Raw genomic sequence first — 15,844 nt, forward strand, 5'->3', positions numbered from 1 at the left:
ATTTCTTTATCGAAAAAAAAATGTATGTAACGTTTTGGTGTCCGTCAGTTAAAGTATTTATTTGCACTGAGAATTAAAATGATACTGGGAGTCTTCGTACACAAACATGATGTTGATGTTGTATCTTCAGGGCTTTTAGGAAAGAACCATTCAGCCAAGTAGAGTTCAACACTGTCTGAGTTCAAGCCCTGCCAGCCGTAGTGTAGGTGAGAGCGAGTTGATGAGAGTGAGACCACCTCAGGCTTCTGTCTCCTTCCACCTCCTCTCTGTTGTCTCTCTCGACATCTCCACATGGAACTAAGCTTTAGGCCAACCACTCAACAGGATTCTTCCTATCTAAAGCACCAATCTTTCCTCCTCTTTGAAGAATGTACATAATTACAATACAATCACTCCAGATTAATTTAAGATGGCATGTGTTTCCCTCTACTGGATATAGATCACTGTTAAGTGCACACACACCACATGGGAAAATGGACTGTCTGACAGACAGCATTTTGCATTTAAAATAAATATAACTTTGTACCTGGGGGCACACCCTTTTCATACACGTATATACTGTATAACCATATAATTTATATACAACCATGTCACTATAGATTAATTGCATGTGTTTGTTTTGAGCATATGGTTCAGTTTGTAAAGTAAGTTCAAAACATGGGACAAAGCTTATGCATGAGTTAACTATGAGTTAGTAGAGATAAAGTGTGATTGAAAAACGAAATAAAACGTAGCAAATGTGGCAAGAGTGTTTACATCTGAGTACTGTAGTGCATTTCCTGTGGTCCCTGTTGGGTGTGGATGGTTGCATGCCAACTAATGCCCGTTATGCATGCATGACAACCCCTCTGCAGTGGCGTGTATTCATGGTTTCCAAGGGAAGTCAAATTGACCAATAAAAAAATAAAAAACTGAAAACAATTGTGTCTTTCGTCTCTCTGTGTTTCAGTTTGCAAGAGGCTGAATGTATCTCACTGGAGAAAGCATCCGAGCGAGTGAAACAGCGCCCCTCTGTCTCTTTACGAGTAGCCCATCTATCTTATAAGAGTGAGATATTGTTGCTGTCTGTAGCATTGAATGCAAGGAAAGCCAGTGAGCATTGGGCCTCCCTTGATTAAAAAACAATACAATAATAGCCCATTAGTGTTGCTCTAAACTGAGCAAGCTCAACTGTGAATGGTTCTGGCGCACCAAAAAAAAGTGTCATGGGAAACAAGTTTGGATTTGGCTAAACACCGATCACATCACCTCAAAAGCCAAATATCAATAACAGAAAAAAACATGAATTGTTGCATCTCATTGTGTTGTTGTCCTCTGGTGGCTAGCTAGCTAGCTAAAATTGTCCCTTTCCTAAATTAGCCATAGATGGAGATAGGGATTTGGACTTGTGGTTTTACTTTATTTTCCCTACTGGCCAATGATTATAACAGCGATTCTGATCCAACCATTAATTCATACATTGTGCCTCTGGTCTGAGAGGATGGAAGTTCAATATATGCAGTAGCTGGATGTAGTAGGCTAATGTTAACTAGCTAGCACATCGTTGCCCATGAAAGGATGTTAAGCTAGTGAGCAAGCATTTTACTGAGCCAGCCTAGGACAACAGAAAACTAAAAGTGTGTACTGTATTACAGTCATAGACCGTTTCTTCAACAAGAAAGAGAGGAGGATTGCATTGGCGTTTCTCTACAAGTAGGGTGAGTCAACTTGTTTTTTCTACTTACACACACACACACACACACACACACACACACACACACACACCACAGACCACGGGCACACAACACACACACACACACACACACACACAACACACACACACACACACACACACACACACACACACACACACACACACACACACACCAGGTAATCAGTACCATGGACAGCCACATGAATTATAGCTTACATTGATTGGAATAAATTGTTTTTGGAATCTTTTAGTTGTCACTCTATTAGAGGGATTTGATGATGTTGAAATGTTGATGTTAAAATAGTGCTGGAATAGTGGAGGCAGAAAATGTCTGAAACATTAACTTGATTGACCATGCTGTAGGTCATGTAACTGTTTGTTACATGCAATATGCTTTGTGGACTTCACCGGACAGATGTTGCTTTCCGGTTTTGTGATGAAACAAATGTGTGGTTGGATTTATTCTGCCACTGTGTTTTCTTATTGTCTTGGACTTAGGCCTATATACACTATATATACAAAAGTATGTGAACACCCCTTCAAATTAGTGGATACAGCTATTTCAGCTACAACCGTTGCTGACAGGTGTATAACATTGAGCACACAGCCATGCAATCTCCATAGACAAACATTGTCGTAGAATGGCCTTTCTGAAGAGCTCAGTGACTTTCAACGTGGCACGTCATAGGTTGCCACCTTTCCAACAAGTCAGTTCGTCAAATTTCTGCCCTGTAGAGCTGCCCCGGTCAACTGTAAGTGCTCAGCCGCGAAGTGCCGAAGCGTGTAGCGTGTAAAAATCATCTGTCCTCGGTTGCATACTCACTACCGAGTTCCAAACTGCCAATGGAGAAACGTCAGCATAAGACTGTTCGTCGAGAGCTTCATGAAATGGGTTTCCATGGCTGAGCAGCCGCACACAAGCCTAAGATCACCATGCGCAATGCCAAGCGTTGGCTAGAGTGGTGTAAAGCTCGCAGCCATTGGACTCTGGAGGAGTGGAAATGAGTTCCTGGAGTGATGAATCACACTTCACCATCTGGCAGTCCGACGGACGAATCGAGTTTGGCGGATGCCAGGAGAACGTCACCTGCCCCAATGCATAGTGACAACTGTAAAGTTTGGTGGAGGAGGAATAATCTGTCTGGGGCTGTTTTTCATGGTTCGGGCTAGGCCACTTAGTTCAGTGGTGGAAAAAGATCCCAACTTGAGTAAAAGTAAAGATACGTAATAGAAAATGACTCAAGTAAAAGTGATAGTCACCCAGTAAAATATTACTTGAGTAAAAGTCTAAAAGTATTTGGTTTAAAATATACTCAAGTATCAAAAGTAAACATTTATTTCAAATTCCTTATATAAAGCAAACCAGATGGCACCATTTTCTTGTTTTTTACTTATTTACAGATAGCTTGGGACATGCTCCAACACTCAGACATAATTTACAAATGAAGATTGTGTTTAGTGAGTCCGCCAGATCAGAGGCAGTAGGAATGTTCTCTTGATAAATGTGTGAATTAGACAATGTTCCTGTCCTGCTAAGCATAAAAAATGTAACGAGGACTTTTGGGTGTATGAGAAAATGTATGGAGTAATAAGTATATAATTTTCTTGAGGAATGGAGTGAAGTAAAAGTCAAAAACATTGCAATTATCACAACACAGGTTGTAATATGGCTTTTCTACCCAGCCTGGCTTCCCCAATGATTTTATCCATGCACCACTATTGACAATCTGTTCCTCTTTTGTGCGCTGTTGTTCACGCTCCTTGCACCGGATAAATACGGCACCTTGTGATTCATGTGACCCTTAGCTCAGCAAGCCACACTGTCCGTCTGCACCAAAGGTAAAACAGCCTACAGCACGTCTGAGATTGGAGCTCCGGCTGATGCTACATCCTATAAGTACAGCTGCAGGGTGGAGAGGAGTACACTACCTCCTCCTGATTCACTGGACATACATAATCATCTGTTCAGGAATCCTACTTCCAACAAGAGTTAGAGTGTGCTGGGCCTGGGCCTGGGAAGACTTCGGGCTCTATTCAATATGTAAAGCTGAAGTGTTACAGATTCCGCATTAGAAATGTACAGGTCATTTCCTATTCAGCCGACATGTGCAGCGTTTACCGTGAATTCAGCCTCCACTGAAGCAGGAACATTACCTTTAAAATCCAATCACACTGTAAAGCTGAACGTCCACGATGTGGATTGAATAGAGCCCTTAATGCTATCGGGAGGACTGTCAAGTACTACCCAATGAACTGTTGTTGGGTAACCTGTATCCTTGCAAAGCAGAAGTAATCACCAGTGTGATCATCTCAAGTACAGGGAGACTTGGGATGCTTTGTGCTGTTTTTGCAACACATTTCAAAATTGGCTCAAGGCAATTATACATATAGACCTACCTGTGTTCACGGCTTTCAAAGTGAATGTATATTGTTTGGGATTAGGTGTTGTTTATGTTTATATTGGACATCATGTGAGTTGCATTTATCCGTGATCAGCATGTAAAGAGTCACAACCTTCCATTGCACTATGCCTACCATTTATTATGATTAGAGGCCTGTTTACCCCTACAGCCCAACACTTTCCTTTGGCAAGGAAACAACTGATCTACAGCCACTTGTGATCTCAATTACCTGTGGTAACACCAGTCACTTTGAACTTATGGCATGTCACTGGCTTCAATGATTGGCCCAACGGTCTACAGCCAATGGCCTTCCTGCCACCAATTCATGACCTGTCAACCCCAATACTGCTACCAATCCAACAGCCACACAACACATAACACAGAACAAATGCCCTGATGTCACAGTCAATCCAGACATCCCATTCTGTTCTCATAACACCGGCATCCCGTTTATTCTGGAATGAGAATAAGGAAAACTATGGTATTCAGGATTGACAAGGCTTTTACACTTTCCCCTGATCCAGAAAAATAAGGATTGTATGCTTTGTACAATATCAACTAACCAGGATTCACGTTTGGTTGAATTTGTAATCTCTCTTAAATGCTTGTCTGAAATGTGTGTTTGTAGAGGGTATTGTGCCAACATCCCAAGTAATTCATTCTTCAGTGGGAGAATGTAATTATGGTCTGTACCATCACAAAGCTCATAGAACAGCAATAAGCACTGACGTCTCAGAGGAGATTTCATAAGGTCATTATTTGGTAGCTAGGCCTCTCAAGCTCAGCAAACATAGTCTCTTTATTATTGTTTAGACATTTTGGGGGGACAGACATGCAACTGAAACACTCAGCATTACAGTCCTATCCTAGTCTCATCTCATCTGTGTATCTGTTTATCTATGTACAAGGCCATCTCTTAAATGGCTTTTTGTGTCGTTTTAAATGGCTCTCGGCGTAGTTTTTACTCTCAAGGACTAGAGCTACTAATATGACATCCATGTTGTGTTATTCCTCCGTCATTGCTTTATGATTCAAGCAGCTAGACTAATTAGCTGCTTTCAGTGCCGGCACAATCAATCTTTTCAGGAAAGCTTATGAGCAGGGACATCTAAACAACAAAGACTCACGAGAGAGCAGTAACTCTAATCAGGCTCACAGCTTTCTCCAAATAAATCTCACTAAAGTAGATATTTGACATGGAAAAGAACAGAACCCAATGAGCATGTAGCCTACAGCATGTTGTGCTTTATTACATTGACCCAATACATTTTTTAAATGAACACTGAGCATTTACTTTAAGTATTAAAAAAAAAATGCTGTAGGAGGATGTATAAAACAATTGAAATGGTGCACAGTTTCTTCGGAACCAGTCTTGATTGCTGCTTCAGTAGGCATCAGGACATGAACATGGAATTTTATATTGTAGTACGAATAATTGTCCTGACATTGACAGCATGTTGAATACCAGCAGCAGCTAACACGCTTTAGCACTACTATGACATTACAAATTTAACAGCCACTGAGGAGCTGCACGCTCAATTACATTTATGTCATTTAGCAGACGCTCTTATGCAGAGCAATTAGGGTTAAGTGCCTTGCTCAAGGCACATCAAAATATGTTTCACTTAGTCAGCTTGGGGATTCAAACCAGCAACCTTTCAGTTACTGCCCCAATGCTCTTTAACACTAGGCTACCTGCCACCCCAGTTAAAAGCACAGGCACAGTTCTCTGTGGAAAGCCTTGACAAGATTTACTATAGAGTGTGGGAATGCTTCTCTCTTTATAACATATGAACCATATGACCGGTAGTCCACTTCCCATTCAGCCCAATTTCATAGAGATTGTAATTGTAATCACCCAAACCAGAAGGAGGAAAATAGTTTGTTGGTAAATAAACTCACACCTCAGCATTGAAGTTACTGGGGGTAATAGTTCTGTCAGATCCTGCAAACCATCGCTCGAAATGACTAAACACACAATCTAGCCAGGTGGGTTTGGACTTTTGCAGCAAAACATCTGTGCACAAAAGGCAAACGCAACACAGTGCAATGTGCATGCTAGCTAGCTAATGGGTGTTTAGTCCTAGCTTATTCGAAATTAATGCCTTCGTCAAATTAAGGCCCCAGAGACACCACAAGCACCATAACCTTTCCTAAAGCGGTAAGAAAAATATTACAATCTTTCTCCATGACTATTTACAAAGAAGATACAAACACACACCATTCTACATATACTGAACAAAAATATAAAAGAAACATGAAGTGTTGGTGAAGTGTTGGTCCCATGTTTCATGAGCTGAAATAAACGATCCCAGAAATGTTCTATATGCACAAAAACATATTTATCTCAAATTTGGTTCACAAATTTCAATTTGTCCAAAAATGATGCAGACAAATTAATCCATGCTTTTGTTACTTCTAGGTTAGACTACTGCAATGCTCTACTTTCCGGCTACCCGGATAAAGCACTAAATAAACTTCAGTTAGTGCTAAATACGGCTGCTAGAATCCTGACTAGAACCAAAAAATTTGATCATATTACTCCAGTGCTAGCCTCCCGACACTGGCTTCCTATTAAGGCAAGGGCTGATTTCAAGGTTTTACTGCTAACCTACAAAGCATTACATGGGCTTGCTCCTACCTATCTTTCCGATTTGGTCCTGCCGTACATACCTACACGTACGCTACGGTCACAAGATGCAGGCCTCCTAATTGTCCCTAGAATTTCTAAGCAAACAGCTGGAGGCAGGGCTTTCTCCTATAGATCTCAATTTTTATGGAATGGTCTGCCTACCCATGTGAGAGACGCAGACTCGGTCTCAACRTTTAAGTCTTTACTGAAGACTCATCTCTTCAGTGTGTCATATTATTGAGTGTAGTCTGGCCCAGGAGTGTGAAGGTGAACGGAAAGGCTCTGGAGCAACGAACCGCTCTTGCTGTCTCTGCCTGGCCGGTTCCCCTCCACTGGGATTTTCTGCCTCTAACCCTATTACAGGGGCTGAGTCACTGGCTTACTGGTGCTCTTTCATGCCGTCCCTAGGAGGGGTGCGTCACTTGAGTGGGTTGAGTCACTGACGTGATCTTCCTGTCTGGCTTGGCGCCCCCCCTTGGGTTGTGCCGTGGCGGAGATCTTTGTGGGCTATACTCGGCCTTGTCTCAGGATGGTAAGTTGGTGGTTGAAGGTATCCCTCTAGTGGTAAGGGGGCTGTGCTTTGGCAAAGTGGGTGGGGTTATATCCTTCCTGTTTGGCCCTGTCCGGGGGTATCATCGGATGGGGCCACAGTGTCTCCTGACCCCTCCTGTCTCAGCCTCCAGTATTTATGCTGCAGTAGTTTATGTGTCGGGGGGCTAGGGTCAGTTTGTTATATCTGGAGTACTTCTCCTATCTTATCTGGTGTCCTGTGTGAATTTAAGTATGCTCTCTCTAATTCTCTCTTTCTCTCTTTCTTTCTCTCTCTCGGAGAACCTGAGCCCTAGGACCATGCCTCAGGACTACCTGGCATGATGACTCCTTGCTGTCCCCAGTCCACCTGGCTGTGCTGCTGCTCCAGTTTCAACTGTTCTGCCTGCGGCTATGGAACCCTGACCTGTTCACCGGACATGCTACCTGTCCCACACCTGCTGTTTTCAACTCTCTAGAGACCGCAGGAGCGGTACTCTTAATGATCGGCTATGAAAAGCCAACTGACATTTACTCCTGAGGTGCTGACTTGCTGCACCCTCGACAACTACTGTGATTATTATTATTTGACCATGCTGGTCATTTATGAACATTTGAACATCTTGGCCATGTTCTGTTATAATCTCCACCCGGCACAGCCAGAATAGGACTGGCCACCCCTCATAGCCTGGTTCCTCTCTAGGTTTCTTCCTAGGTTTTGGCCTTTCTAGGGAGTTTTTCCTAGCCACCGTGCTTCTACACCTGCATTGCTTGCTGTTTGGGGTTTTAGGCTGGGTTTCTGTACAGCACTTTGAGATATCAGCTGATGTAAGAAGGGCTATATAAGTAAATTTGATTTGATTTGAATTGAATTGAATGATTTCTGTAAATCAGTAAAATCTTTGAAATTGTTACATGTTGCGTTTCTATTTTTGTTCAGTGTAGAATATAGTTATATTGCCCAAGCCCTCCTCCCTATCCCCTTTTCTCCCAGTTAAAGCTGAGATCTGTGATAGGTGAAACAGCGCCACTGGCAGCCCCATGCGCATTTATTATTGCTTTTGTTTTGAGGAAATAAGCATCCAGCAGTGTGGTCAAAAACATTGCAGTACATACTCTGCTGTTCTATCGCGCGTGCTATGATGTCCTATGATGCCCTATGATGTCCTATGATGCCCTATGATGTCCTATGATGCCCTATGATGTCCTATGATGCCCTATGATGTCCTATGATGTCCTATGATGCCCTATGATGTCATATGATGCCCTATGATGCCCTATGATGCCCTATGATGACCTATTATGTCCTATGATGTCCTATGATGTCCTATGATGTCCGAGGTAAAAATAAATTGTTTGTTGTTTGAAGTAACATGTTTGTTGTTGTAATATCTTAGCAAACACACGTGGAGTACCGCAAATATCCATGCAAAGGCTATATAAAGACAATAAACCTCATGAAATTTGACTCACAAGGTCAGACTTACATTCACACAGCTGAAAGGTGGAACAAAGCAGAAGTGGAAGAGGGTGTTGTCGTTGAGAAGCCAACTCACCAATCATGTGAATGGAGGTCCTTCCAGGCCGTGTCACATGGTGCTGCTGTAGCTGTATGGTCTCATAAAAGGTGGCCTGGCACAGCTGGATGGACCTCCCACTGACCCAGAGAACCAGGCACAGCAGCCAGGACATGACAGGACACATCTGCTATAGAAGGGGGAGAGCACAGTCAATGTCATAGGTCATCATGTCACACACACAGGAACACACACACGCAAGCACAAATGCATTTATGACCGCATGAAAGCACACACACACACAGAAAAAGATGTCCTGGTACACTGACCCAGCTGAACTTCCACATAATCGCTATAACAAGCAGTGTATCATTAAGCGTGATTATCAACTGCTCATTTGTAATCTTTTTATTCCTGCCCTATCTCGTCCCTGAGCCACAGCGCAGCAGCAATTGTGGAATGGCCCCTGGGGATGTTTTCCATGCAGCTGAGTTTTCCTCTGACAGGCTGACTCCCTCTCTTCAATTCCTGACTCTCTCTCTCGCTCTCTTCTTGCCTGCCTTTAAACCAAAAATTGAAATAAAAAAAGACAACGTTTCTCTCCTGGCTCGCAGGCAGTTAGCTGCCAACTCTTTTCTATGGATGGCTTTTGGATATCACAAGGCTGTGACAGTGACAGAACTGTAATGGGAATCCAAAGCTGTTTATATAAGGGGGCTGTAAGACACATGCAGATCCCAGGTTAAGGTTAGGGTTGGTTTGAGAATGATTCAATATTTGAAACAATTGCCTCTGTCAAGAGATCTTGACATCAACAAACATTGTAGAGGTGATAGCATTAAATTGGGATTCTATTGAACAGAGTACAGAATTATCCAATTTTAGTCACGCTTGTGAAAGAGAAATAGCTTTTGGACCGGTGCCTTTGTCAGGTAATAAGATTTTTTATTAGATTCCATTTCAGTGCCGTTTTTTTCTCAGTTATAAACAAAATAATTACCTCTGTCAAAAGATCCTCACATCAACAAACTAGAAGGGTTGTCTACAAGCAGTGTTTCTGTTCAACAAATTACAAAATAATACATTTTCAAGGAGCATGTCAAAGGCAAATTAGCTTTTAAGATTTTGTTTTAGATTAGGTTTCAAATGATTTTGCACAGCCTTTTCTCTGAATGCAGCCTCCCGTGTGTGCGTGAAATTTTAGCAGAGTTTTTTCTTCTACCTAAAAGGATTGGGTTTCAAGAATGGTACTTCCGTGAGGAAATTTCTTCCAGCAGCTCATCTTAGATATTACAGTCTCCGTGATCGAGAGAACCTTACCTTTGTAAAAAGGTGGCGTAGTCAGCAAACCATATTACATTTCTATGAGTTATTTTTGATGCTCTATTAAATTTGTTTATGTACTCATGTGTGTTCATGTAAGTACTGTAAATAACATAAAAGGTTGAGAAAATGTCAGTACATTTGATCATTCATGCATTATGTATTTGAACAGGCTCTATGTAACCTGCACTTATTTGCCATTGACATTGGTATAAATGATCCTTGGAAAAAGAGAGGAAAATTAAATCCACAACATAAAATAAACAGTAAATACTTAGTACGCAAAGCAATGGTACTACAAATAAAGTGTGTGATAGAAACAGAGCATCGTACCTCTAAGGAATTTGCTTAATGCAGTAAATATGTGCAAACACACTTTAATCTTTATGAACATGTTAAACAAGTGATGATGATTTTATAAAACTGTCTCCATTTATTCATTTGAATTCACTTAGGTGAATTTGTATTTCTACTTCCCGCCATACAGTAAACATCTCTCTCTCTCTCTTCTTTAAACAGTAAGTCTCTTACCTAAGTATTCTAACACGTTGTTTTAAATCCATCCATCTTGAGGCTGATGTGGAATCCCCATCCAACTCCGTCCTTGATTTAGGTTGAGACTCCCAAACTCCTTTGACTCGTCACTCTACTCTTCCTTCCTTTTCTTCACTTTGTCTGAGGACAACCAACAGTGTTGAGCACAGTGACTGAAAGCTGACAGCTGAGCCAGTCAGAAACAACAGATTTAGAGCCTTGCCATTTCCACCTTTGAAATATCACTGGCTTCCCTTGAGGAGACCCTGGCACTGACACAGAATAGATTTGGCTTTTCGCGTTTACAGGCACATAAGGAGCAATCCTTAATTTACTGCTGTAGAATCCCCCCTCTCGCGTTCTCGCTTTTTCTCTCTCTCTCTCTCTCTCGCTTTCTCCATCTGCATCCTCCTCCCATTGAGAGGCAGCCTCTGAGCACACGCTCTTGCTCTGTCCCCTTCAGCGAGCACTAAGTAATGAGTGTTCCTCTACAGCCCGGCTGAGTGTAAAGACTGTATCACATTTCTTAAAGCAAGACTGCCCCACTATCAAACTGGAACTGCATGCTACTGTAGGGTACTGTATGAACAAACCATGATAATCAGCCTCTCATAGTTGCAAATCAGCACAGGTGGTCTCACATAGGAAAACCCACTTGAGAACCTACAGACACTAAGATTTCCCCAGTAATCTTAATGGATTTTTGTCAGCATTTAATTTCTCCCCTCACTATAGATATACATAACCCCATGTGGTTCATGGTAATATGACATGCAATTGCATGCAGTCTAACTTCTTTTACTGTACATTTGATGTACTTGAGCCTGTTGATTACATGGAAACTGTAGATAATACATATTCATCACCAAATAGACACCTATTAGAAATAAGAAGTTTGAAGAGAGTTGAAACCAACCTTCTGCTGAAGGGTAATTTACTAGAAGGTTGTTCATAGACTGGACTGCTGAGGGGGATATTCAAATACCGAAGTCGAGTTCATCAGTCATGTGATGGAGGTTTAATGGCTACCTTAGGAAATAAGGGAGAGGTAAGTGTCATTACAGGGAGTAAGTCAGCCCTGATCAGTATGTGTGGGAGACGGTAAGGCTGAGAGAAGCTGTCCTCCCTCCTCCATACCCATGGCATGACTTGAAGCCAGCTCCACTCCTCCACTCTATTGTGCTAAGGCTTTATCGCTGGTATACAGAACACGCCTGCGGCCCTGAACTCACACTGCTCTTACAGCGGTGAGAAAACTTCCATATTTATTGGAGTTGCTTGATTGGAAAGGTGAGGTTAATTCCCATGGAGGGGAATGAGTGAATAAAAACTTGGAGCAAGAAGAGAAAGTGTGACACACTCCTCTCAGGTGTTATGGCACAACTGCTTTGAATGATTGTCTCTGCTGTGAGGCTATGGAATAATCAACACTCTGACGGGGATGGGGGAGACATGATGTGGAGGAGAGGATAACAGTGAAAACAGACTGAGAGACAACTTAAATCTCTTAGAACAGAATCAGAGTTAGACATTCATTCCCACCGTCAGCCATCTGCAGCATGAAGCATCAGCCTTTAACATTGATTAGATGTTTCTTTGACAGCGTTAGGAGCGAACGATATGCTTCAAAGCTCCGTTGGAAGCAGTGCAACAATGCAAGGATCTCATTGAAAACCAATAAGTCCTGGCATCAACAAAGCACACGTCAAGCTTATGCAGCGCTGAATGCTCAGTGGCCAGGGTAGAACATTCTTTGGTCTCTGTTAGTTTTCTTTATTATGACCATATTTATGATATAGCTAGGTAGCGGGTCCAATCACAGGATTAAGTTTCACCTATAGTTTCAGCCTGCTTGTTATTGCGTTGCAGGTACCCATCATTTAGTCGTCTTGCTATACCCTATTATGTTGACCATGTTGATTCTTATGAATTAATTGTTGATTTTTGAAAACAATAAAAATTGAATTAAGATTTTAGAAAAGTTCTGATTCAATGTGATAAATATGCTAGAGTACCTTTCCTATTCGTTGTGAAACCTGCTGTGGTACCATCTGTTTCTCTGACCTACAGACCACTACTTTCTGTCTTAACAGGCTTTGTGTACCGCCGCTGGATGAGTGTTTCTGACAGCTATCATCCTTAGAAAACAGAAACCAATTACAGTAGGTATGTTGTTGAAGAAAAGGAACACTCTCCTTCAGACAGGAAGGTTGTTATTGTTGAGGATGTGAGTCTCTCGGCCCTGTAAATGACCCCTCATATGTCTGTGCTGTCGCAGCTGTTGCAGCACTCAGCAGTCCACTGACACAGTCTCTCTCATTATAGGAAGTCCAGGGATGGGAACACATGTTGTTGCTATCCTCAAGACCAAACAGGAGAATAAATGTTTTAACAAATACAGGGCAATTTCGGTCTGATATGCAGCGCTGAATGCATCATAAATACTGTACTATTTATAATATACTGTAGGATGTATCTGAAAACCTCTCTGTGAGATGGTGGTGGTAATGTACATATGTCTGAAGTGAACAGTGCACGTGATGCAATTGTGAGCTGCAGTATCCCAAACTAGTTCATATTTTTCTCCCCTCAGCAACAGTAATGTTTACCGCTGTCGTGATTGACCAAATTCTGAAAGGTTTTGATGTCCCAAAAACCACACATGACATTTGGAAATTATATTGCTGACAGTGACATTTACTCCTGAAGGCTCATTGTTTTAAGACAGGGACTTCATGGAGCATGTAAAAATTTGTAATTATCTAGTAAAGAGCATTAGCTGTCACACACCAAAACATTTCTATAGGAGGTGCTGACTAATGGAGAGTTAACTGTATAAAAAGAAAGAAAGTTGAAAACTATATATGCTCTCAAGAATTTAATGGGTAAACATAACAAATGTTTCGGAACGCAGTGCCTTTTTCAGGGAAAATGTGCGACTTAAATATTTTTTTAAATTCCTAGTTACTCTATTTTATATATTGTTGGTCATTCAGAACAGCACAACATATCAAACCTACTCCAAAGATTTCATACTTCATATTAAATGTATTTCTACTACACGTGTAGCACAGTGAGGGGCATAGGAGTAGTTGAACAGCTCCTGTTTCAGCACCATGGCCAGTTCTGCCTTCTACAGCACCATCAAGAGGCCCTAGTTCAGCAACATAGACAGCTCTACTCACTACAACACCATCAAGAGGACATTGTTCAGCACCATGGACAGCTCTGTTCATAGGCATCACAATGAAGAAACCACATTTGAGCAGCCTGGAGAGCTACAGCCCTAATCACTACAGAACCATGCTGGCCAAGGACAGCCAGCCCCTTGTCACTTGACACACAAGACACCTGTATAGCGTTACTTATCAACACACCTGCAAGGCAGTCTCTAATCAACACGGTGGCATGAAAGAGTGGCCTGAGGTTCTACACCAGTGGCACAGTTGGAGGGACATAGCCACAGCATGCCAGCAGACCCCCATTGTGTTTTTAGGTCTCTCTCTCTCTGCAGGTTGCTCAGAAGGATATCTTCTTTTAACCCTTCCATTGAAGCCAAAACACTGCCTAAGCAAGGGAAGCCAAGCAGTTAGCATCTTCAGCCTTCAGCCTGTGAACTTTTTTGGTTTGATAGTCTTGTTTGTGTGATTTACTCATTGCGACCTGTGTGTATGTGTTTTGTCTTTGTAACAGGAATGGGCATTCATTTCTCTCTTTTTCCTGAGAGTGAGATGGAGACTGAGACAGATACAGAGACTGATGTGGAGACGACAGAGACAGACGGACACAGAGACTGACACAGAGACTGACATGTTTGCAGCTGTGAATGTGCCAGCCACCCCACCAGGCTCTGTTGTTCATAATCGAATGATCATTTCTTCAACTGACATTAATAAAGAGTATAATTTAAAACCCATTTTAGTGACGTGCTGAGGAAACACTCAAGAATATTTAAAGAGGAAGAAATGCCTTCCCCTTATGGTCCAAATGCCTTTTCTCACGAGGCATATCAATCACCAGTGTCAATAAACCACACCGGAGAGACAGCATGAGATGATGAGGGATTCCTTTCAACTTCCAACGATTAGCATTTTCATTGAGTGCTTCTGTTTTAAGCACAGCAATTGAGGCTTGTTTCTTTAAAGGTCAATGGTAAACAGTTAGGGGCTGATCCATCTGCATGAGCCACCTTGCGGCTTCAGCCAAGTAAGAAATAAGATTATCTTCAAAGGGAGACCTAGTCTGAACGGCTGAAAGCCGAGGCCTTGAATCTTATATAGTGGTGCATTAATATGTTGGGTAGGATTCCATCAAACCACTACTAGAATAACTGATGTCTCGATTTGAGGAAGCTTGGTATTTTTCAATTTATTGACTTCTCAAGTTGAATGGAAATTGAGTGTCTCCACATTTTACACCTGATGATCCATTTAATACATTTAAGAGATTATTTTTAAGGATGTTTTCCATTTCATATTTGTTATGGATGAGAATGAGAAACAGTTGGAATCTTTCCCCCAGCAAACACTATTCATTAACTTACTAGGCACAAACTTCACTGTTCTCGATGTGAGATCAGTTGGAAACAAATCAGCGACACAGCAGGTTAAGATGTTTACATAATGTACTCTAGTTTTTGGTTTCTAGTAGGCCCCCAGTCTAAAAAAGACTGAGCAATATGCAAAGCCTCTCTGTATAAGCCGTCTTTTTGAGATCATTGTGGGACAATTACCCCCATTTTTTCACTTTTATGGTTTTACTGCTAAGTAGTAACATCAATGCATGCACATGCAATTTCGAAAAGTGGTGAATACAGTAGCGCAATCTGAGGCATAAAATAAAAGACATACAGATGCATTTTAACATAACTACTCATTATTTTATCCCGGGCTGCTGATAACAGTCTCCTGAGAGAGCAGATGCTTTTTCTTCTGGCTCGGGGCCTCACCGTTCCATCTCAGTAAGTGCCTCTACTTCTCCCCAGATCTGCTATAACAACTCTCTATTCAATTATACAGTATATTACTTTCTTGCTGCTTTTATCATTGCCATTGTCACTGAGCACTTGTCAAATCAAGGTGAAAAGAACGAAGAACAGATGTCAACTCGGATGTGTCTTTAGTCTATTAAATGTGTTTGTACTCTTAAATACATGTTTTATTAGGCAAGGACATTGAATTTACTCATCTCTCAAAACTGTCAACCTGTCCACTTG

General features: G+C 41.7%; 1 protein-coding gene across 1 annotated transcript in view; it reads right to left on the reverse strand.

Moving 5' to 3' along the window:
* LOC111976985 (chemokine-like protein TAFA-1) overlaps positions 1-11,110 on the reverse strand; it is a 29,869-nt gene extending 18,759 nt beyond the window's left edge. Inside the window, exons 1-2 of the mRNA XM_024006208.2 lie at positions 10,627-11,110; positions 8,812-8,962 (exon numbers count right to left, since the gene is read on the reverse strand). Coding sequence (XP_023861976.1) covers positions 8,812-8,959 — 148 coding nt within the window. The 5' untranslated portion in view covers positions 8,960-8,962; positions 10,627-11,110. The remainder of the gene's footprint in view (positions 1-8,811; positions 8,963-10,626) is intronic.
* Positions 11,111-15,844: the final 4,734 nt, after the last annotated feature.

This window comes from Salvelinus sp. IW2-2015, linkage group LG17 (assembly GCF_002910315.2).
Source record: "Salvelinus sp. IW2-2015 linkage group LG17, ASM291031v2, whole genome shotgun sequence".
Lineage (NCBI taxonomy): Eukaryota > Metazoa > Chordata > Actinopteri > Salmoniformes > Salmonidae > Salvelinus > Salvelinus sp. IW2-2015.